The following is a 23881-nucleotide window of genomic DNA, read 5'->3' on the forward strand; positions in this document are numbered from 1 at the left end:
TCCCCCCACCACATGCCTATACTGACACCACATTGTCACCGATCCTTAAAAAAATTGTAAAGGTGCCACATTGAAGGTAGCATAGCTCACTTGAGCGCTGTACATGCAGTCCCTCGTCTGAGTGCAGTCTGCATGAGGGAGCTGCGCAGAAGGTGTTGTGATTGTGCAGGCAAAGCACGCCACTCAATCGGCTCGGCCAGCAAACCATACCACATGATTGATGTTCAAACTTTTCAGATTGCTGTTTTGTGCTGATCACTGACCTTGTGCAGTAGCTTCGCTATCAACACTTTCCCCCTCTTATGCCCACCACGCTTCTGTGCCCACTTTAGACGCTTTGCTCAGCCCTGGGCTGTTGGCGTGCTCTTGGCCGACATTCAGCTGCAATTTCAGTGCTGTCCTTTTAGCTGCAATTTCAGTGCTGTCCTTTTTTGCTTTTTTCGGTTCATGTCCTTCTTGGGGTAGGGTCACATGGGCTGGGAGATGCTCTCTGGTGTCCACACTGATGGCAGCCACAAGTTTTTTGATCCCAAGAACGAGCTTATGGCTCTTGGTTTGCTATAACTGAGTAGTGCAGTCACAATTGTTCATTGTATTTGAAGCGCAGTGTGATTGCCCTAATGCATGTTTTGACGGTGGCATTGCAGTTGTTCGTAATAAGCAAGCGTTTGTTGTAACTGTGTCCGTTATAAGTGGGATCGACTATAAATCATTTTCCTCTCAGCAGATGTAACTGGTGCCTGAAGGGCATAAATTTTGTCCTGAAATTTTGGGCACAGGCCATACAGGTGTGTTACCCTGGCATGAGTGTATGCGGCATATGTGTGTATGGCAGTGCTGGCACTTGGGTGGTGCCAGCATGACGATAGGAAGAGCATAATGGAAATGTGATGTTGGCTAGATAGTACCATAATTTCTAAATGAACTGTTGTATTGTAGGCATTATTTGATAGTGGTGTTTTCGATTTGTCAGGTTTTTAGTTTACTGTGTTACTGTTATATTATCAGCAGTATATATTTTCTTCTATGGGCTTTCGTATCATTACTTTCCAAGAGAAGTAAAATAATTGCAACAGTGCAAAAATATATGGCAATTTTAAACAATTGGCAGAAAAAGGCAATAAAATGTGAATCAAATTAATGTGTTCCCACAGTGTTCTGGTTTTGTATAATTTCCTGTGCCTGTGTTATGTAGCTGTACTTTCATTGAGGTCATTCTTTGTAATAGGCAAAGGTAGAACTATAGAAGCATTAATAAGTGCAGCCTCTGTCTAAGTATATACTTAGAGGGCACTGTGAAGGAAAGAAAGCAAGATCTGGCTGCGGCTGCTTGACGGGAACTGTGCTGCTTTTGTGCGTGTTGATTATATGTCTGTGTGACCACTTGTGTGTAGGCATTTTGTCTGGAACACAGTAGCTGTGCTCAAGTTCTGTTTCCTTTAATCCATGGTGCACTGCACATGCATGCCCTAGGCAAGTTTATTGGAAGCTGTACTTGTGCCTCATTACCTGAGTACTTTCTCAAGGAAACTTTGATGCCAGCATGCTGCTAGCGTTGCTTCCAATTCAGAAAAACTGTGAGCAAAATAAAGATGCATATTGCTTGCTGCTTTGTATGAAAACCATGAATAAAATGAGCAGTTTTGAACTGTTGGCTTGAAGGGACATAACCACCTTGACTGATTTTTGTTCTGTTGTGTAACATGCTGTTTTCACCGTCTTTCACTAGGTGGCCCGCTAACTGTGACTGATGCCAATGTCTGCTTGGGCCGCCTGCTGCCAGATCATTTTCCCAAGATTTTTGGCCATTCAGAAAGGGAACCAATAGATAAGGAGGCTTCTTTGTCAGCTTTTCGAAGATTAACACATGAGGTGAGCAGTAAAAGTTGCTTAGTGATAGTGCTGGGGAGGTACATTAACAGCCAATTGTGCCATGTTATGTGTGGGGATGTTCTCTGGTTATTTTAGAGCCAAGGTCTATACATACTTGACTTTATGCATACAAAGGTGCAAGATATCTTTGTTGCTAGTGGTTCAAGTGAAGTATCATTTTACATTTGTGTATTGATAAATCAAAATATCTCAGTGATTTTTAGAAAGGTAGAGCAAGTGTAAAATATGCTACTATAGGTACAACAGCTAATTACAGGTTTAAAAACGTTTAAATCTTCATTTGAATTTTTTGTAGCTTTGAAGTCAGCACTTTTGTCTACTTCAATTTATGCTGAATAAACTTTCATAGGTGCTGCTCATTTGGGCGCATGTACTATTTGGTTACTGCCTTGGTTACTGAGGCACATGCATTTAGGGAGATGTTTGATGAGCTGAAGTATAGCAAACTGTACTTCATAAAGTGTATGCTGTTAGAGTGGTGCAATTGTTATTGTAGGGGTTGATTTTTTTATGGTGTTGCACTGTGCTCTTACCCCTAGGTATCGTTTTATTCATGGTTTTTCATAAACACCATCCAATGTGATTAAAGTGGGGCTAAAGTTAAGCACTATCTTCTTTTTTAACAGTTATGGAAGGCACAGAAAGCATTTTTTTTTATATAAGCTTGATTTCCATATCTACGCACATAAAATTGTCACTTCAGCAATTTGTCATTTTGATTAGATGGCACTTGCACTAGCATTACGCAATTTTATTCTCTTTTAACAGCGTACCTTGGAGGGTTTTGTGCATTATAGCCTTTTTTGGTTATTGTTGTATAAACTCTGAACTTGCAAGTACATAGTAGTAAATTGAGAGTTTGATAGCGTAGAAGTAGTTTTCCTTATTTTTTTTTGTCTTGCAACTGTATGCTTTATATTTTCTCAGTGGTTATGGCGCTCGGTTGCTGACCCGAAAGGTGCGGGTTCGATCCTGGCTGCGGCGGTCGAATTTAAATGGAGGCGAAATTATAGAGGCCCATGTGCTGTGCAATGTCAGTGCACATTAAAGAACCCCAAATGGTCGAAATTTCCGGAGGCCTTCACTACGGCCTCCCTCATAGCCTGAGTCGCTTTGGGACGTTAAACCCCCATAAACCAAACCAAACTTATCTCTAATTTTTCTCCATGACATCAAAGTGCAAATAAAGCACAATGAACGTGGACGCTTCTGCGTGCTCTTTATTGCAGGTTTACATATTTGCAGCTTGAATTTTGGTGTTACCTTTCTGTATACAACAAAACGCAATGAAAGCATGAAGAATCTTTCCCAAAACATACTGTGGCATGAAAATGTGCAGTCATGTAGCAGTAAATCTTAATACATGCCTGCGGAAGCATGTCTTAAGGCTGCTAATTATGGTTCATCACTATACAAATTATATTATCTTTACATTATGGGAAGCAGTTGACTCATGCGCTCAGATCTATGAGCTTCACTTAGTGAACAGGGGAGCAAGTAGTGGACTACTTATGCTCACTTGTCAGCTCATATTTTTTCTGGCACATACCCTAAAAAGAGAACATCAAAAACAGCATCATCTACGGTGATTCCCTGAGTGTGCTCAGAGCACTGCACTCTAGAAATGCTGCTGAACCCTTAATAGGAAACCGCCGTGGTGGCTCATATGGCGCTCGTCTGCTGACCCGAAAGACGCTAGTTCGATCCCAGCCACAGCGGTCGAATTTCTATGGGGGCGAAATACTAGAAGCCTGTGCACTATGCTGCCATGAGCTGCTGCGGTGGCTCTGTGGTTATGGTGCTCGGCTGCTGACCCAAAAGACGCACGTTCGATCCCGGCCGTGGCGGTCGCATTTCGATGGAGGCGAAATTCTAGAGGCCCATGTACTGTGTGATGTCAGTGGTTGAAATTTCCGGAGCCCTTCACTATGGTGTCCCTCATAGCCTCAGTCGCTTTGGTATGTTAAACTCCTATAAACCAAACCAAACCATAATAGGAAACATCATACATAATATATAATATAACACAAAAATATAACATAAGATTCTGCTGGGTCCCAAGTCATGTTGGGATTGGGGGTAATGAGAAAGCAGATGCATGCACTGCACAAGCCCGATTTGGTCAGATAAAACAAGTAAACATACCACACAGGGATTGTTTGAGGTTAATGTACGGTAAACTGTGGCAGGCTGTATGGGAAGATCATGTAAACAACAAACTGCATTCTGTAAAGGCCATCTTAGGAGAATGGAAATCATGCAGACATCAGAAATGGTTTACAGAAGTTTTACGTCGTCTATGCACTGGACACACACACTTTACTCAACTTTTTACTGACAAGACTAGACCAACCTCTCTGGGAAATGTGCGGTGTTGAACTCATAGTAAACCGCATTTTAATTTCATGCACAAAACTTGGAACAATTAAGAAAAAAAATATTTTATATAACTTTTGAATGAATACATCCCATTACACCCAATGCTACTTTTAGGTGATTAAGCACTTGTTGATTTCTCACATATTTTTAGGTTTCTCAAGGGAGCCAGTGTTCTTAACAAACTACAGGTATCTAAAAGTTTTATTATTAACACAAGGCACTGAACCCTTTGTTTGGCACATCATAGCCTTAGTTGCTTTTGTGCCATTAAACTCGGTATAAATAACATGCCTTGGAATGTATATTTATATATGAAGCAATCAAATTGATTTAATCTTTACTGCTTCTTTTGCTGCCGAAGTTATTCACAGTTGAATTTATTGGACCAAACATTGCTGATGCATAGCACATGCATGTTTGTGTACTCCATAGGCAGGGCTGCACAGTATGGCAGTTCAGAGTTGTGAAACCGCTCTGTTAAAACCCGTGAATGTTCTTTTCTACATTGTGTTCGGCAAAGTTTCCTGTGTACTGCTAATTTTGTATTAAATGATGTGTTGGATGCATTGCTGTTACTGGGTTTCCGCAGGTGAATTTGTTCCTGAAAAGCCAACCAGGTGGTGCAAACAAGCACATGACCTTGGAAGAAGTTGCAATGGGTTTTGTCAACGTGGCCAACGAGTCAATGTGCCGTCCCATTCGAGCCTTGACTCAGGGCAAAGGATTTGATGTCTCCAACCATTTGTTAGCCTGTTTTGGAGGTGCAGGTGCACAGCATGCCTGTGCAATTGCCAGAACTCTTGGAATGAGAAAGGTCCTAATTCATAGGTATGGCAATACTAGGCCCTGCCCATCTTGACTCTGAATTTCTTTTCAGTGTCAAATTTTTTTTATATATTTGCTGTTTTTGATTCTGCTTATTATGCATTTCTTTGCACAGCTTTTCTGCATAATGTGAATAGTGAAACTTTAAATCATCGAGACATATAGGCAAAGAAAGAAGGCAAAAGCCTGTTTGCTGTAGCCATCACGCTTACGCTATCAGTCATGTGCAGTGTCTTTGTGTTCAGTTAATTGCACCTTCCACACCCTGCAGGTATGCATCCATGATAGTTGTGCAACTAGAACTTAAATGTCATGTTTAAGCATTTGTGATACTCACCATGTGTACCCAGATGAAAACAGTGCTCACTTGTTAGGTTGAACTTTATTTTTTTCCCAAAAATGCTGAAAGATATTTTCACCTTCTTGTACATTACATTCAAAATGTGTTTTTCGAGCAGTAGGGTGGAGTCTTCACAGGCTTTCAGGTACTGTAGAGCTTTGCATTGAAGATGAATGGCTGGTAAGGATGCATCAGTATAGACTGCCAAAGAATTAAATTTCTCTTTTGTGCTAGTCTGCTTACATTGTGACCACAGCCTAATCTAATGCCATATATAAGTTGTTTGTTGTTTGGGGAATGCATTTCTCCCTCCTTTCTAATGTGCGTCAGTGGCGTCAAGCCAGCAAATTTAATGGACTGCTGTTACTTCATAGAGAAAAATGTATGGTCATACACATACAAGTTCTGTGAGCATTTACTAGGACTCTGGTGCTTTATGACGAGTTTGATTTTAACTGGCTGGATTGTCCGTGGTATCTTGTCAGCTTCTGTTCATCATGTACACTTCCACTGTCTACTACCAACTGGTGTTTGCATTTCTTACTGGAGTTGCTTGTGATGTCTTATGTAATTTTGCATGAGCACTACCATTTTCATCATTCATAGCACTTGTCTGTATTGCATAAAACATTATTCTCACTTAGTATTTACACTGCTACATAGTTGAAATTCTGTGTTGTGTTAATGGGCTTGAATCGTGATAGCCTGTGTGCTGTTTACATTTAAACCATAGGGCAACCAAATTATGTTGTATTGCCAGTGGCTTATTGTGGACATCGTTTATGCATTGTATTATTTTACAGTGCGTATTTTGTTTTTATTCTAGCCTATTTCTTTACTTCTTTTATATTCTTTTGCAGCCCTCAGCATTTCTAAAACAACTTGGCTGCATGATAGTGTTGCAATAGAAAATAGAGCTTCCTGTAGCCAATGCAAAATTGTGCCTCTGACACACGGTTTCCAGTTTCTTAATATGGATTGCAGAGAAACCTGCCCTTTCTTTTTTTCTTTTTCTTTGCGATGCAGAATAAACTACTTATGCTATCGTGTTCTTTGCTCCTATTTTTTTTTTTTTTCAGATATGCAGGTATACTGTCAGCTTATGGCATGGCACTTGCAGATGTCGTGGAGGAAGCACAGGAACCATGTGCTATGACCTATACAGCTGGTGAGGACACTGTTACCGTGTGCAACAAATGTTTTTACTGTTGTAATGCATAGCTTGAGAAAGAAAATGAAGCAACAAGGAACATGACATACCTATTATGAGACCACCTATTGCGGTGGCTTAGTGGCTACGTAGTTTGGCTGCTGATCCCAGGGACACGGCGTTGAATTCTGGCCGTGATAGCCGCATTTCAGTGGAGGCGAAATGCAAAAACGGCTGTGTGTTGTGCAGTGCCACTGCTTAAAGGACGGACCCCAGGTGGCCGAAATTAATCCGGAGCCCTCCATTAGGGTGTCTCTCATAGCCTATGCTCATCTTTAGGATGTTAAACCCCATATAACAGTGTCATTCATTTCGTATTAACATTTTGTATTGCATTGTATTTCCTCTCATGTAGTACCCCTATAGAAGCATTTGAGATGTAAAATAAATGTATAAACAAATAAAAGTTGTTTCAGACGAAAATATACATATTGCAGAATGACTTGATGGCTATATTCTAATGTATTAAATCTGCTGAAGAGATCATTGTAAATGTTTGAATGTTCAAGTTTAAGACTTCGAGTAAGATAGATAATTTACATTCTATACTTGCTTAAAAATTGCAGCACTCAGCTGATTTGGGCAGTGGCACTCCACGTGTTTTCAGCTGTCATCACACATGGGACATCATAATGACCAATAATGTTTGTAAATTTTCCAATGTAGCTGACTGCTAAAGTTTTCTTAATGATGCTCTTTTTATCCTTCTAAGTTTGGAGTGCATTTACAAAAGTAGGCAGCAAGTGCATATTTTAAAACCAGTGCAGCACTTCTAATGGGAAATCTACTTGTCTGGAACTCTGCTTGCAAAACCGTATTGTCTGTTGTTGCAGTCAGTGTGTATCATTACAAGTTTTCTGGTCCACATAAAACTACTACTGGTTTATTATGGTTGCAAAGCTGATTCACTAGTCAAACAAGGTGAACTGCTGGTTGCTTGGTTGACAGGGAGTGGAGGGTTGCGGCGAGGCTGTTTGCACTGTATGGCTGAAAGCTCATGTTTGCACTTATATGGCATAGTCATGTTTCAAGTTCGTTTCATGGTGAGATGCAAATGAAAGTCCGATCAGAATTAAGGGTCTTCACTTCGTGGAAGTTGGCGGCAAACATGCCATAGGATGACATTTTTTGAGCAGGGCATAGCCATCTTCCAGGGTGTGAAAATGGGGGAAGAAAGGTGCAGCTTGAGAAGAAGGTAAATTTTAATTACATTTAATAGCTCCCTAATTAAACCCAAGAAATAGAAACCCATGTGAAGAAACATATGAGTAGTAACCTTCATACCTAAATCAGGCAGCCTGATTCATCAAGAACCATTTCAGAGGCCCTTCAGCTAAAAAGTGTGAAAGAGGTCACTTTTTAGCTATAGTAGTATAAATCTGCTCTGGGGGGGGGCAGTGAGCCATTGACTAGCTTGAAAAATGTTCCATGCCAGTCACATGCAGATGTTTCCTGTTCACTGGTGTGTCTTCAACTCATGGTGGAACATGTCACAGCTACAGTGGGTTTATATAAGATTGGTAAAGCACTGGACATGTTAAAACATGTTCATTGTCCTAATGTGTAAACACTGTCACTAAGCCTTGGCAGGGGATGTTCTTGTAAACAATATCAGAAAGGAATCTTTCCTTATCTTTGTCAGTGACCTTACAGTGCATGTCTCAAACTTGAATTTGAGTATAGGGGCAGTAATTCTGGCAAGTGTCAATGTGTTCAAGGATGTGAGAGTGTCCCTCTGCATAAAGTGGCTTTTTATCTCTTACACTTTAGCTCATGGAAAGTGATTGCCTCTTACTAAAGGAAATGGGTTCATCTTTGCCATTGCTGCTTACTAAAAGAAGCGGGTTCATCTTTGCCTGAGGAATCTGTGTATTTTTGCATTGTTGTGGACACATTAGGGAGTGGGTGGAAGGTTGCATATGACCCCTCTCTTCCCCTGGAAGGACGTTTGCACTGCCTCACAACACCCGTGCGATGTTGGTGGCTTGCAGAACAGAAGGGATACTCGCATATCTCCCACCTCTTGCACATCAAGATACATTACTAAAAGAGAGGCATATTTTCTTCTTTTTCTTTTGTAAGTTCTTCAGAAAGGAAATTTAGGCATATAACTCCACAGTGCACTGTATTGGCCTAGATGGTTTATATTCATTTCAAATATTTAGTGTGATAAAGATGAGACACAGAAAGACATGTAATCTTTCTTTTCTTTGTGTAGTCTTTCATAGCGCTAAATCTTTAAGATGTACTTTTAATTTAAGCCTGTAGTTCTTGTGCACTGTCATTCAGTTGCTGTAGTCATTTTTACTAAGTGCTTATAATATGACACATAAGGTCTTTGGATAGGTTTTCATAATGTTTTAGACCTATGGAAAAATGCTTGTGCTGAACTGCATGTATAGCTTTTTTTTTCTTGTTTACCTTGCACTTCATGCTAGCAAACAGTCTTAAAGAGTAATGGTTTGAAATATTTCATGGCAGAGGCTAATTTTGGTGCATTTTTCAGGAAACATTCCTTTGATTGATGCCAGAATCAAAGCCTTAAGTAAGAAATGCACAGAAGCACTCTGTCAACAAGGCTTTGACAAGTAAGTCATGCAGGTTATCTGCAGCGATTGCTTACTGGTAATGATGCTAGGGGTGAACAGCTGTTGAATTATCAATGTTGTTCTATCTGTCATTTCACAAAATTCATTAAGGTAGTCAGTTTTACATCCATTCAGGACAAACCCAAATACACTTGTCTGAGTGGCCAAGCAGCCTGCTCCGTTTTGCATTGCTAACCACTACGTTCGAGATCAGATGGCTTAGAGGTCCAAGGGCTTGCATGTGGCATTCAGTTGCAACCTCATTGGAATGAAAACCTATGCAGCTTGGCAGTCACAAGCAGCAGTGCTGAAATGACATTTTCAGCTTGCTGACAGCACTTGCTGCGAGTGTGTCACGGTGCACCCGCACCATTTGCATTGAATGTTGCTTCAATTCTTGACTGCAATTTGGTATGACACAGATCGGGAGTGTGTTGCATGCCATGTGGATTGTGGGTACAATATGGCACGCTCATGGCAGGCACTGTCTGCAGAGCGAAAGTACCTGCACAGGCGCTGGCAGGTACTGTTCGCGCTGTTCCCTTTTCAGCAATGTTATACCAACTAGCCCGCAACAAAGCAGTGCCTGTGTTGTACGTTCCTCTCTTCGTCCTGTGTTCGCGCTGTTCCCTTTTCAGACTGTACCTGGTCAGCACTGTCACTTGTCACCAGCAAAGAGTACAGACTTTCGCCTTAAAAAGTCTCTGTTTGCATCATGCAAGCTCTTGGCACTGTTGGCCATATAATATAGAACCAAGTGGCTAGTGTCAGGAGTGTGACTCCTGTGCAATCCATAGCTGGCTATTGAACCTGTCTAGACAAGTGTTGCAAGGCCTATGTATATTACTGTGTTCTAATCTAGGTGAGATGCCAGTTAATGCTCCATCTCACTGCATTATTATTGTTATTTATTTTTATTTTTTTCAAATGGGGGACCCTTGGACTCGGTAATAGTGCTTATAACCAGTCTACGTTTGTTACCTCACTTTCTGTTTTCTATAATGAGGTTGTCAGATGCCCTTGGCAAGCTTAGAATTGCAGTGCTTGATTTAGTTTCAAGAACTAACTTCAAGGGAACCAGTGGCATGACCAGAAATTTTTCAGAGGGGGAAAAGGGCAAGTCGCAGAGCAACTTCATTAAATTTGATTGGGAGTCAACTTTAGCCTCTCTTTCTCTGAATGCCATGTTCTTGAGTGGAATAATGTTGTCTAATCCCAGTTTATTATTATTATCAGTTAGTAGCCATTCATCCATCACAGAAAACATAGGCAAGGGTCCCAGGGTCAATGACTGACTGCAATGAAACCCTTAGCTAAGAGCTGCAAAATGAGAGCAACACGCACAGCAAAGTAGTGAATTGATAGCTAGTAATATAACTGTCCAGACTAAACAGATATTTAATAATAATAATAATAATAATAGTAATATAGCTCAAAAAATACAGTTTGGTACATGTTAAACTTAAAGATTGCATCAGGAAATTCATGAAAGAGCAATAAAGACAGATTGTAGAGAAGGGCACATAACAGCTGCAATAATACAGCAAAAACTTCACAATTATCAATAATATAGGAAAAATATTTACACAGGCCCCATTATGTCTCTTCTCATATTGATCACTGCTTTAAGATTTTGAAATACCTTGCCAGAACTAATATGTATGCAAATTCATTTTTTGCACATTCTATCAGTGAATGGAATCGCCTTTCAGGTCAGCAAGTATGCTGTATGAATGAAGGTGCGTTTTTTTTTATTTTTGTAACCCCCCTGCTGTAGCGCCTTTGGGCTAAGCGGGGTAAAAATTGAATAAAGAATAAAAATGTAACCTCTAGAGTGGGACCTCAAAATAAGCGTTATTACATATAAAAACCTGTTACGGCTCATACTTGAAAGTTTGCTAGAATGGTAGTGGTGTGTAAGTAATTCATTCTGTGAGTTAAGGGCAGCAGTTGAGCATGCCATTGTTGCCTCTGATGAGATGAGTGCTATCAGAAAAACAGCACTGATTTTAAAGGGACTATGCAATGAATAAAAAGTCGCTTGTAAATGTTTTCAATACTTAGAAATGATGCTAAGAAGCATTCACTCCAAGTATGAGTCTTCGGAACTGAGCCGGCAATTTATTATGAATTTTTAAAAACCATGTTTTTTAAAATTCGCGGTCCGATTGGTGTGCTCGTAGTGACTGATTTTGAAACTAAAATCGTGAAAAAAGACGTCACTGTACCCACGTCGCCACGCCACCACACGCTGTCATTCGCCGTAGCCACGGCAGCCATGTCGTCACGGGCACACTTCCGGTAGCCGTGAAAATCGTCTGCTCGTGCCACCGCGCGACCCTCTCGGGTGAGCGCGAGCCAGGGCATTGCCTTCGCGCATATGGTTTCAATTTTCCTCTGCCGCCTCCTTCTGTCGGGAGTTCGGAGCCACTCGCAGTGGCTCGCCGAGTCGCTGCTGTCGTCGCTAGCGTCCAGCCGGAACGGCGTGGACGCATAGGGCTCGATGCCCATCGCGGCCGTACGAGCGAGCAGTCGCGCCTCGAGGTCCGGGTCCATTACTGCTAACTACAACAGACGACAAGCAAAGAAACCCGTACGCGCGCCGCAATCACGCCGCCGACGCTGCTGCTGGGGTGCTAGGAGCGACAACTGGAAGTTGCAAAAGGAACGTCAGTGGATGACGTATTCATGGGTGGGGCCCAGTCCCAGAGCTGTTTTCTTTATTTTTGTCTGGTGCCCGCGTGTACGAGTTGAGGGGGGAGAGGAGGAGCGTAATTTTTAATCGTCTATATCTTCGTTGTTATTGATGCTAGCTTAAAAATTCTTGCGTTGGGGTGACGAGTGATGAAATGCCTATCTCTTGTCTGCTTTACGTAACCTCAATTAATTTATTGCATAGTCCCTTTAAGGCTGCTGTGTATGGCTTCTCTTAGCATAACTTTTATTTTTTGTTGCTGTTGTCTACATTAGAGCACTCAGTGCGCTTGGGCCGGCCTAAAAGCCTGGGCCCAGCCTAGGGGCGGGGCCTAAAGGAAACTGGTTCAGTGCCTTGGCTTTAAAGGAAACTGGTTCATGTTTGGGAAGTGAAACTTAAATAGTATTATTTGCAGTAACTCGAAGCAAAGGAATGAATCACTCAAGAACAAATGATTAACATTTAAAGGTGCACTAAAGACGAATCTGAACTCATATTTTTACCGCGGGAACTCTATCTACACTCTGGGCATTCTTAGAAACTTCGAATTATTGTCCTGTGGGGCCGATAGCCCTAATTAAATTGGATTAAATGTCTCGGCTCTTGCCTTTTTTTGAACTCAACACGGTAAGTAGGCAGAGTCATCCAACGCGTGGAGTGCCTTTCAACCAGTCCAGTGGCGGCTTCGCTTTTGCTTTTAGTTTTTTAGGTTTCCGTGAATAAACAGTTTCAGTCACAGACAATATAGCTACAAATTAGGCTCACAGAAAGGAAAATACACGTGGACTCTTTGATTTACGTATCACTCCACCGATGGCAGAGCGGCAAGCTGCCACGGGACTGGTTGACGCGTTTGTTGGCTCCTCCTATCTACCACGTTGGGTTAAAAAAAAAATGCGGGAGCTGGGACGTTTAATCCGATTTAATTAGGGCAATCGGCCCCTCAGGACAATAATTTGAAGTTTCTAAGAATGCCCGGAATGTGTAGATAGAGTTCCGCGGTAAAAAAACGAGTCAAGATTCCGCTTTAGTGCACCTTAAGCCGCTAGAGAGAAATAAAACATTTCAGTTACAATGCTGTATTGCTTAGAAAACAAACACAGATGGCCCAGTTTTTTATGTACATAATAGGTCATCCAGTATATTGTTTTTATGCTCTGTAAGAACAGCAGAATCTAGGAGGAGGACAAGATTGTGGCCACTTGCATGTATCAGTAGTAACTGTGGCTGCGCAACTTGAACACACTATGTTATTGCAGATATTTTGGATTTTGCATGCTTTGCTCAAAGTGCTTTTATAGCAAACTTCCCACTACAAAAAATATGTCACTTGTGGATTTCTTTGGCATTCTACTGCCCTCAGATTGAGTCTTTCTCATACCAGCTGTAACAGTAATGTTGATCAGTGCATTTTAATTGAATAATACCCCTGTCACACGGCCTTTCCCGGGTGCCTTTCCAGCAAAGGCACCTTTTTTCACCAAAGGAGCAAAAGCTTAAAAGAGCAGTGACGCTGCTACACGGTGCAGCCCAAAGGTGAAACAGTTGTTGAGGCTTAGCACCTGCTGCTGGGCTCGAGCCGGCTGAAGTGAGTGTTTTAAAATTAAAGTGGGGAATTCTGTTCATTCGTTGAGCTCAGACAATTTTTTTTTATTCTAATTGCTTCCTTGAAGGAACTGCAACAGCTGCTCTCATTAGCAGCAGTAGGTTTTGTATATTGCCTTGGCCACCAGGGAACTTTGTGCTGCTACACTTTACTGCTTAAAATCTGGGCATAAAATATAAACACTCGTACAAAAAGCAAAGGCCGACACACCTTTCATATTTTTAAAAGATGTTTTCAAACATTGTTGGCTGCATCTATTTTTTTCATTGCTTTTTCTTTTTGACGTTAGATAGCACTGCCATCGCAGTTTCTCGAAGGCCGCCCCCTGGGGCTCCAAAGATCTCTAACGGGCGCCTTCGCCTCCAAGGCCCTTAGCGGCAAAGGCACAATCTTTGTAGCTGCACTCCTTACATCTTTGGATATAAGGACCTGATTCTCAAAGACCTTTGTGGTGCCCGTGTGACAGGGGTATAACACCATCACCATGAGTATGAAATGGAAAATGGTCTCAGTATCTCTAGATATTCTTGATGACTGCAAACAATAGTATTCAAGTGTCATTTCTGTGATGTGTAACAGTTTCATTAAATGCTTGGAACCTACCTTGGTGTCTAAGTGGCTGCTATGTTCAGGTGCTGAGCCCAAGGGATCAAATCCGGACCTCGGCAGCCACATTTTGATGGAGGTGAAATATAAAAATGTTTGTGTGTTGCCAGAGCACATTAAAGAACTGCAGGTGGTCAAAATCAATCTGGAGCCCTACTATGCCCCGCATGCAGCTTTGGGCATTAAACTCCATATACTATACTAAATGCTTGCACGTGTTGCATGGGGTGCTATGCATAGGCTTAGTTCCATTAATCTCTCTAGTGCCTTGGGGCCTTGAAAGTGTTTTTAATAAATGTACACCTAATACCTTTTTGATTGCAGGCAAAACATTCTTGTGGAACCTTTTCTGCACATGCGTTATGACCGGACTGACTGTGCCCTCATGTGCCCTTGCGAGGTCATTAAAAGTGGCTCAAGTGTACCATCTGCATCGGCTGATGGGCAGACCACTTCTGCTTTTGGAGACTTTGAATCGTCCTTTGAGTCACGGTGAGTTTATTCTAGCCTTATGGAGGAGAGTATTTTTCTGTGCATTTGAAGGGCTCTATTGTGCTGTAGCATTATGCAAAACACAGCCATGTAAAAATAACATGGGTTAAAAAAAAAAATATGAGGCGAATGATGATGAGTTTTGTACAGTAGAACCTCGATGATACGAATCTCTTGGAGCCACAAATTATTTTTCTATCACCTGAAATTTGTATAAAAAACAAACAAAATAGTGAGAATAGCATTCACACAAATTTATTTACGCCAGACGGGATTTATTTATGGCCTCACAACACCACTCTGCACCTGTGGTGCTTATTGCGAGACTGGCAATCATGGCATCAACAATGTGCGTGCCGCGCATCAGCGTTTGCGGTCCATACTGCACTACTGGCGAGGGCAGCACTTAGTGCCAACAGGTCTGATCACGGTTCCCGCATTCATGTCATCGATAGTGGTGCAGGAGAGTGTTCGGAGTCCCGAATTTTTGCACGTTTGTTCAGCTGCACTTCAGTTGTGGAATTTTTTGGATTCATATCATACCTATATTTGTATAATCTGTAATTGTACCATCCATACTCTAACACCGAGTTTTAAGTGAACATGCCTTCAGTGGCAATCAGGGCACAGGTTTCATGTCCTCGTGTTCTTGCTGAATGTAGTCTTCCTTGTTTACTTCACTTAGTAGAGGCATGCAGTGTAATTGTAATGTGCTCAGTATTATTTTTAATTTTCAGAAAAAAAGTAATTTCATTTAGGAGCCCCCTTCAGCACTTTGAGCGTGACTTAGTGAACATTTTCTACTCTGCTAGCACTGTTAAGAATGGTGCATGGTTAAGTGGCACAAATGTTTGTCCATTGACCGACACGGCTTCATTTTGTTAAACCTGCTACGTGTTGCCACAGTTTGTACTCCTTGGTGAATGTGTGCCTTTGCTGCACCAAAATACGATTCTGTTGGGAGGTGCTGCTAGTGCTGACTGACGTTAGCTATTTCTTAATGTGAGGGGTGTGATTCCTGCTTTTCTGTGAACCATTCACAGCCAAAACAGTGCCAATGTAACACAGTCCAATTTCTTGCTCTATATGAAGTTATTGCAGGGGTGTGCTGTGCCCTTGTTTCGGACATTTGTCTCTGCAGCATTGCCATATACTGAAGCAAATGACTATGTCGGAGCCAGCTGTATCCAAAACTAGCATAAAAAAACTCAAAACAACACATGAGGGGCTCATGCAACTACATCCAAAGAAGACATAATGCTATAGCTGTCTTGTGATCCTTGTTCATGCTGCTGTGCATACTGCATCCATTCTCATGCCTTTGGTGCATGTTTCTACTTCTTCCCAATTTTGCTCCTTGTCTCGCGCTCTTGCCTCGTGGGTTTTTTTGGTGGTCTCCCATTCCTTGTAGCATCTTAGGGTGTGCTATTTTATCTTCGATAATTGCACCAGTTCACACAGGGCACCTCTATACTATGGGCTCCTGTGCACCACAGTGGTTGCAAAACAACTTGTATGTAAGCTTATCGAAGATTCCATTAGACTGCGCTTTCATCCCAGGGGTTGCAGACCGACTATTTGACCCATTTGCATGCCATTCTTGCCATTCCACTACCGCCATAGCTTCTCTGCCTCTTCTCTTTGTTCAGGGCAGTCTGCTGTTGTCTTTGTAGCTCTTTTGGTGCTCCGTACCGATGTTCTGGCTGGTGCTACACACTTTTTACATAGTAATTTATGGAGGTGGTACATTCCTGCCCTTTGTATAGCTTTCCGTTGTCCGAGCAGAGCAGGGCATTTCTCTCATGCACCACCAAGCCACTCTCTTGCTCCGTCTGGCTGGACTTTAGCCTGGCAGTGATCATTCCCCTCTTTGTTTTCCTCCTCAGCTTTGTTAGTTGTTTCTCTCTCTCTTTTTTATGTCAAGACTTTTGAAGTACAACAGCCTGTCAAGCCACAATATGCATCGGCAAATGCTGAATCATTCATTACAGAAGTATGAAGCTGAGGAACATTATAAAAGTGGTAAGCACTGCCAACTTAAGAGAAGTGATGACTACAGTCACCTGAAGACTAACAAAAGAAAAATGAATGGCCTGCTACTGTGTTACTGAAATTTGTTTTAATTACATTCCTGCTTTTATGGCATTTTTTTTTTGTCGTCGTAACATGTCTCTCATTATGCATTTCCTGTGCTGTACAGTATGTACTTATTCCAGTATGCACAGCAGGCAACATATGGGAAGGGTACGAGCTCTTAACCCCCTAGCGGACTTGGACGAGCCAGACTCATCATAAGCTGACTGTCATATCTGTCTCATGACGAGTTCAGCTTGTTATGTGTTATCTGGCACTCTGTGTCTGGTTTAAGGTGAGTCGGGCTCACCCAAATAATTTTTTTGGTTTGCCAACAGACGGAGACAGGGTACTAAATCACCATTTTGGTACCATTTTCAAACCAGATGTGTCCGTTAGGTGGTTAACTATGTGTGCGCATTGTGCCAACTAGTGGTGAATGTCAGCCCCACCATTAAAGAGGCTGCTTAGCTTAAATTCCGTTTTATTCAATAAAGTTTTCAATCCTTATTGAAGTCTGAGTTAGTGAAGTTCTATATGCATTATATATATATAGCGCTTTGCTATTGGCAGCTCAGTTGTAGTAAGTGCGAGTGAGGAGGTCTGAAAAATTAGCAATTAGTTGTGGTGTGTCTGAAATTTCAAGTGCTCTTATGTATTGGCTCAATGGGGCATGTCGCAGTGTCACAAAAAAGCCTGAATAATCAAGCATATTTGGAAAATCAGGGTCGGAATTTTCATTGACAACTTCATTCTGGTTTTCCTGTCTACTGATTTTTCTGGTTTTAATCACAAGGCATCTTTGCATTGAATGAGTATGCCTTTGACTTAGTTTTGGAGTATCGGGCACCTACTTCAGAACCAGGAGCACGTGCTCCTAATTGGCTCTTTGAAAGTTACAGGATCTGCTCTGAAGTACTCATTGATATTTCCACAACTGAATACATTTCTCCTTCACAATAATTTGAACTTGTACAAGCGTTAGTGTATCTCAAGGCATTATTGTTCTTTGTTTTGTGTGGCCGTGTGAACAAGGATTGAGTTTTGCATGTCTTCATGATGTATGCAGTGATTGTGTGTCAATATGAAGACTGTTCATTAGAAGGAATAGGACTAGTTGCAGCATTAGAATGGGGCCACTGGTACATGTAATTCTTGTCTTGTTATTATCTTGTGATGGGATGCAGGTACAAGCGTGAATTTGGCTTTGTGCTGCCTGGGCGCAGCATAATTGTTGATGACATTCGGGTTCGAGCTGTGGGCCGCAATACCATCCCTGAGAGTGAATGCCTGGCACCTGGCAGCGAGCAGCAATTACAGCCTGTTGAGGTAGCGTTCATGAATTGTTTTGTTTTTCACTCAGTTTAATTCAGTGCCTATTTTATTCTGGAATCCTGTCATTTTAATTAATTTTTACAGGATGCAAAGAATGAGGGCATCATAAGTAAAAAATTATGTTGTGCTATGGAGATGAGAGTTTGCTAGACTATTAAATTGTGTTCTGCTGCTACCTGTCTAGTATTGATATGGATTTTATATCTGTTAATAAAGCTTTCCGTCTGTATTGCCAGATGATTTTTGTCCATAGAAGACAAAATTTTTATTTTTTGCTTTAATACAAAATAGATGCTCTTTGTGTAATGAACATCTGATTGAAAACCAGGTACTATATCTTTTTAAAAACAATATGGTAATCCCTCATTATAACGAAATCGCTTTACTCAAAATATCGCTTTATTCGAAATTTCTTACTGTCCCGACCCAAACGCATGCATTTTAAGCCGCATTACTCGAAGTCCACGAAGAGCTTGACCCACTTAGAGCGAAGTGGCGAGCTGAGGCATCGCCGCCGCCACGGACCCTTTTGCGCATGCAGTGACAAATTAATACCACCGACAAATTAGTCTCAGGCAGGCACAGAACAGGTCACAAAAGTACCAAACCTACGACCGATGACCTGCCTAGTAACGGGTACAAAGCGAGTGCCGAATGCTCCCAGCTGTTTACAGTGGATGCGAATGGAAGTGCACCCGAATCTGTTGCAGTCGCATCGTTGGTGTCCCCCTTGATAGAATCCAAACAAAAATAAAATTATTGTGACACTTTGCAATGCCAGAAAACCGCGGTCTCTTGGATGCCGAAAAGTGGCCAAAAGACAGCGGGCAGACTTGCGCCTAGCATTGCAAGGGGTGCGCTCGGTGAGCAAAATTTTACCGCTCCAAAGAACATTTCTGGCACTGAAACGTGCCAAAAAGCACAAAAGAAGAGTCCCTCCGATTATGAGCCCATTCACGCTTCCGAGTCGCAAGTGAGGTGAGCTTTCGGCAACGAACAGAGCGGCTCCCTGGCTGCCGTAGTCGTCGCTAAGCCTAACCGTTTCACATCGGCCAAAGCAGATGAAACATTCAAAAGCGCGCGAACAACATTATTCCCGAGAGTTTTCGCTTCAAACAGGAAGGCGACCAGCAGGTCGCGCTTGCAAGCGTGAACAACTGTGTTGTCGAGCTGCTGCCTGGTTGCACGCCCTTTGCCGTGTTCGACTCGAGGAGCTACGTTAACAAATCGGGAAGATGACTTTGGGGAAGCCGGCCTAGAAATTTGCGTGCCACTCGTCATAATCGGCCTTCCTTGCAATAAAACACCGCCCCTAGCTTCGTTGCACTTTTGACGGCGCAAATCGACCGATAACTTCCTGAAAACACGAAAAATCCGAGCGTCGCCAGTGGCGAGTAGGCTGTCAACACGGCGGGTCAACACAACCACGGTGTTTCTCTGTCGATTTCTCAAGCTGGGCATGCTTGATTCGTGCCATCTGACTAGACAAACGGTCTAAATGCGTGTTAGGGTCATTGAATTTTGTTCCTAGACATCTGTTAATGGCGTGGACGCGACGCTGCGCGAACAGTGACACTCGAACCGTAGAATTAGCATAGTGTCGTTGACAACGGTGCACCGAAAAACTCTCGCCGAAAAACTTAATTGCGAACTTCACAGCTTTACACCTCGGGAAAAAAAACTGCCCGTAATCATGTGAAGCCCCTACTGCAAAACCGTTCAGTTTTCACGATCGCGCTGTGTACCTACAATGAGCGGCTAATCGTTTTTTGAGCACAACAAACACAACCTCAGACTCAAGCCATGACATTTCCGTGACCCTTCCCCCGCATGAAAGCGGCCACTGTCTTCGCGATTCGAAATACCCCGAAAGGTTGATTGCACGGGCGGCGACCGCGGCCTTGTGCAATGCTTGGTCAGATTAGAGCAGAGGCTGCATGCACCCGGTAAGAACTTGAAACAGCCAAAGCTCACTGCCTTTTTTCCACCTGAATAAAGTTTTGCTTCACTGAATACGTCGTATTTTGACTTCCTCGCCGTTGTGTCGCAATTAATGCTCGACTGCTTTAGATTTTCTTGGGTGGTCGCTTATATCGAATTACCGCTTATACCGAATTTTTTCGCCATCCCGCTGACTTCGTTATAACGAGGGGTTACTGTAATTTCAGTTTTTAACTCTTTTTTGTAGGTTTTCTCGAGGAGAAATACTGGACTGTATTATTGAGACGTGATTGCTTTACATTGTGAAATACATAATTGAAAAATCATTCACATCACAAATAATACTACTTGCATTCCAAACTGATTTACTTTGTCTGTGCCAGACTTTCCAGTGTTCCCTCAAACTTTTTTGCATTGTGCTAATATTTTTTTTTTCAAAGCCTTAGCATTTCTTGGCTTTTTGTTGATTTAGAACACCTTTAAGATTGAGCTGAACTGTACTTTTACTGCTGCAGCCATATTGCAATTGCATTCATTACTGATTCCAGTGTTTAAATTACTTTCTCTGGTATTCCGGAAAGTGCTTCGCAACTAACCCTGTAATGAGATTCAAACTTTTTCTTGTTGTTACCTATAAAACTGCCCTCAGGAGATAAAAAGCCATTACCGTAATGAATTTTATTCACTTTTAGAATGGTAGAAAAAAAAAGTTGTGTTATGGTTACCTTTGAAATTTAGTGTATGGACTCATTTTTCATTCACAAAATTGTCTGTTAAAGGTGACAGTGTAAAAGGTGACAGTGTTGCCAATTGAGACAAAGCTCCTTTGAAGCCAGGTTTTGGTCAGAAGTTTCATGCTGTGAAGACTAATATCAATGCACGCATTACAAACTTGCTCGCATTGCTGATATTTACAAGACAGCTGATTAATGTTTGTATTGAAGAGAAGTCACTGTAAAGTGCCACCCTTTGAAGCTCCACATTTTGTGTAATCAGAAGAGCTGAGTCCACAAGCTGTGGTAAATTTCTAGCATTTTTAATTTCATAACCTCTAAAGCTACCATGCATTTGACCTAATGCATAAAAAATTCAGACTGCTAGAAGCTTCTTTTTTAGGTTGCGCATAAGGATTTCCGCTTTTGTAACAAAGCATGCTCTGTTACCAGACATGATGAGAAAATAAGGTGCATTCATTATATTTCAGAATTTCAAATAAAGAATCATTGGAATGTCTTCCAAGGAAATTTCTTTATTGAAGTTTAACAATAAAAGCAAGGTGGATATCATTTAATTGTTTGTCTTCTGATTAAATTTTAATTTTTATTGTGATTTTTGCATTTCTAATTATTTAAATTTGTAATGCTAACTTTGGCTGGCTTTAATCTAGATGGGATGACACATTGACAGTTAAATTATTCTTAATGAGCATAGTACAGATTAAGGAGGTTAGAAAAAAATTTGGTAGCTTTGACAAACACTTTGTGTCTGAGCTAGAATTACTTTTATGCCATGAATGCTTGTTTTTGGATTGGTGTGGCCAAAAATTAGACTCACTTATTTTAAAATATGAGTGATTGAGTCATTGCCATGACTAGTAGCTTTTGCAAGATTAATGCAATATATCTAGTAAATCAGTTTTGTAGAGGCACACCTTAGTGGATAGCTGTAGAATAATTTCTACAACTTGAGGTTCTTTAACGTCCTCCAAAATCTCTGTACATGCCTGTTATTGTGTCTGGACCAAGTTGTATCAGTATTGCTAGAAACCTGAAGAAACAATTGATTTTTTAAATTACAGATTGTACTGTGCTACTTTGAAGACTGCTTCCATCCAACTCCTGTTTACCTGCTGAAAACCCTCTTGGCAGGGAATTCGATCAATGGTCCTGCAATCATCATTGATGACAACTGGTATGGATGCTGGTGTAATAATAGTTAAATATTTAAGATGTCAACTAAGAAAAAGTATGCTCTTTGTAATTAGTAAACTAGCTTTAAGACTGGCCTTTGCAGAGGCTGAATTGCACAGGTGGTGAGCTATTGAAATGAAATGACGAATGATAAAAATATTCTCATTTGAATTTAATAAAAAAGATAAAAATTTTGGAGTTCCAGGTGTTGCTCGTGTAACAAGTCCATAGTGATTTTTCACATCTGAAAAACATCATGTTGTCTTATCATTTTTCTCTTAAAACTGAAAATCCCGGGCCTAAATCAAATCAATTGATATGAAAAAATTAGACCCAGAGTTACATAAGGGAGTTCATTGAGCTGTTATATTAGCCAGTTTATTTCTGTGTTGCTGCCCTTATTTGATGGCAGTTTGTAATTTTAGGGAAGGCGAAATGGCAATCAAGCACTTCCTATAGCTAATGTCTTCTGTTGACTATAAATAGCTTCGCTTTGTAACATTGTGGAATGTGTGTCAGAGATAAAGTTCATCAAATTCATTGCTAAAATCTACATTGTGGACCGCAAGAATTAGGGTAAAATCTATCTTAAAGAGAGTCTGCAACATTTACAAAAATACAATAAGCTCCCACTTAAAACTCGACAATCATGATATGAAATAGTGCAAAGCAGAACATGCACAAAATATCAAAACTGTTGAAAGCTATTTATTTAGTCACATACAAGAATATACAAAAAACGTATAACAGGTTGCCTAGTTCGTTTACTTTAGCAGCCTAGGCAGCTGCCTGTATTTTCCAAAAGTGTCAATAATTTTTTTTTGTTTGAAGTATCCCATGGAAAGGTGCTTGCTAGTGAGGTTGAGTGAAGTTTCTTCTTTGATGTTAGCTTTGTTTCAGACTTGGCGACAGCATTCATGTAGCAGTGTCATATTCTTGAGCTACATCAACTTGTTTTTGGGAGCTGTCGTGGTGGCTCAGTGGTTATGGCGCTTGGCTGCTGACCCGAAAGGCGCGGGTTCAATCCCGGCCGCGGCAGTAGCATTTCGATGGAGATGAAATGCTAGAGGCCCGTGTACTGTGCACGTTAAAGAACCTCAGATGGTCAATATTATGCGGCTCCTTCTACTACGGCGTCTCTCATAGCCTGAGTCGCTTTGGGACGCTAAACCCACCCCATAAGCCAAACGAAGTTTCTTTTTGGCTGTTGGGTTTTAAGCAAGTTCAATATGGAATAGTGCTCCTGTTTCATGTTTATATCAATTTTCATCAGTGCCTGCACTGTTATATATTGTCAACTGTCCCCAAATTGGCCATGTAGAAATGAATGAGACCAGAAAGAAAAAATTGGCGGGCGATCATAGAATGTGATGCTGCAAATCTGCATTAGCAGTATTGGTTGCACATTTTGCTGTTACTGATGACATTCCATTTGAGTCTGAATTTTATTGCGCTGTCGCCTTTTAAATTCGCTGCTACGTAGGCTTCTGGAGGGTGGAGGTGGGTAGTAGGTGGTTCTGGTGCAGCCTCACATGGTGAGGCTTCATATGCCACCACTGTTTTGGGGGGACTCTATTGCTCTAGTTGATAACGCAATAAAAGAAATCTTGCTGGGTAATTCATACTTCACTTGGATTAGCTTACTGCATAGTGTTTTCATTTTTAAGCAGTAGGTACCTTCTCATGGCGCTTCTCTTAACAAAGCTTCTACAAAGAAGTAGGTAAGCCATCATCTATGCTTGGAACTGCATGAGAGCTCCTCTGTTATCCAGGTGACCTTAGACTTGTATTGGCGAAATGGGCTCCCACTGAAGCTGATTTATTACAGTGCTAGCTGTACAAGAAATGACAGCCCGTTTCATGACATTCAGTGTCCGCACAGGTGCACCTATATAAAGGATAAGCACTGGTGCTGAGCAAGGGTAGATTGACCTTTGCACAGATGTGCACCTGTGCACCTTTGTGGATGGACACACTGCGGTGGTTTA

General features: G+C 41.5%; 1 protein-coding gene across 1 annotated transcript in view; it reads left to right on the forward strand.

The window, feature by feature from the left end:
* Positions 1-23881, forward strand: part of LOC144114071 (5-oxoprolinase) — a 99867-nt gene that overhangs the window by 21749 nt on the left and 54237 nt on the right. Inside the window, exons 11-17 of the mRNA XM_077647529.1 lie at positions 1730-1872; positions 4862-5100; positions 6517-6605; positions 9154-9235; positions 14467-14634; positions 17895-18036; positions 21782-21894. Coding sequence (XP_077503655.1) covers positions 1730-1872; positions 4862-5100; positions 6517-6605; positions 9154-9235; positions 14467-14634; positions 17895-18036; positions 21782-21894 — 976 coding nt within the window. The remainder of the gene's footprint in view (positions 1-1729; positions 1873-4861; positions 5101-6516; positions 6606-9153; positions 9236-14466; positions 14635-17894; positions 18037-21781; positions 21895-23881) is intronic.

The sequence above is a fragment of the Amblyomma americanum genome, chromosome 1 (genome assembly GCF_052857255.1).
Source record: "Amblyomma americanum isolate KBUSLIRL-KWMA chromosome 1, ASM5285725v1, whole genome shotgun sequence".
Taxonomy (NCBI): Eukaryota; Metazoa; Arthropoda; class Arachnida; order Ixodida; family Ixodidae; genus Amblyomma; species Amblyomma americanum.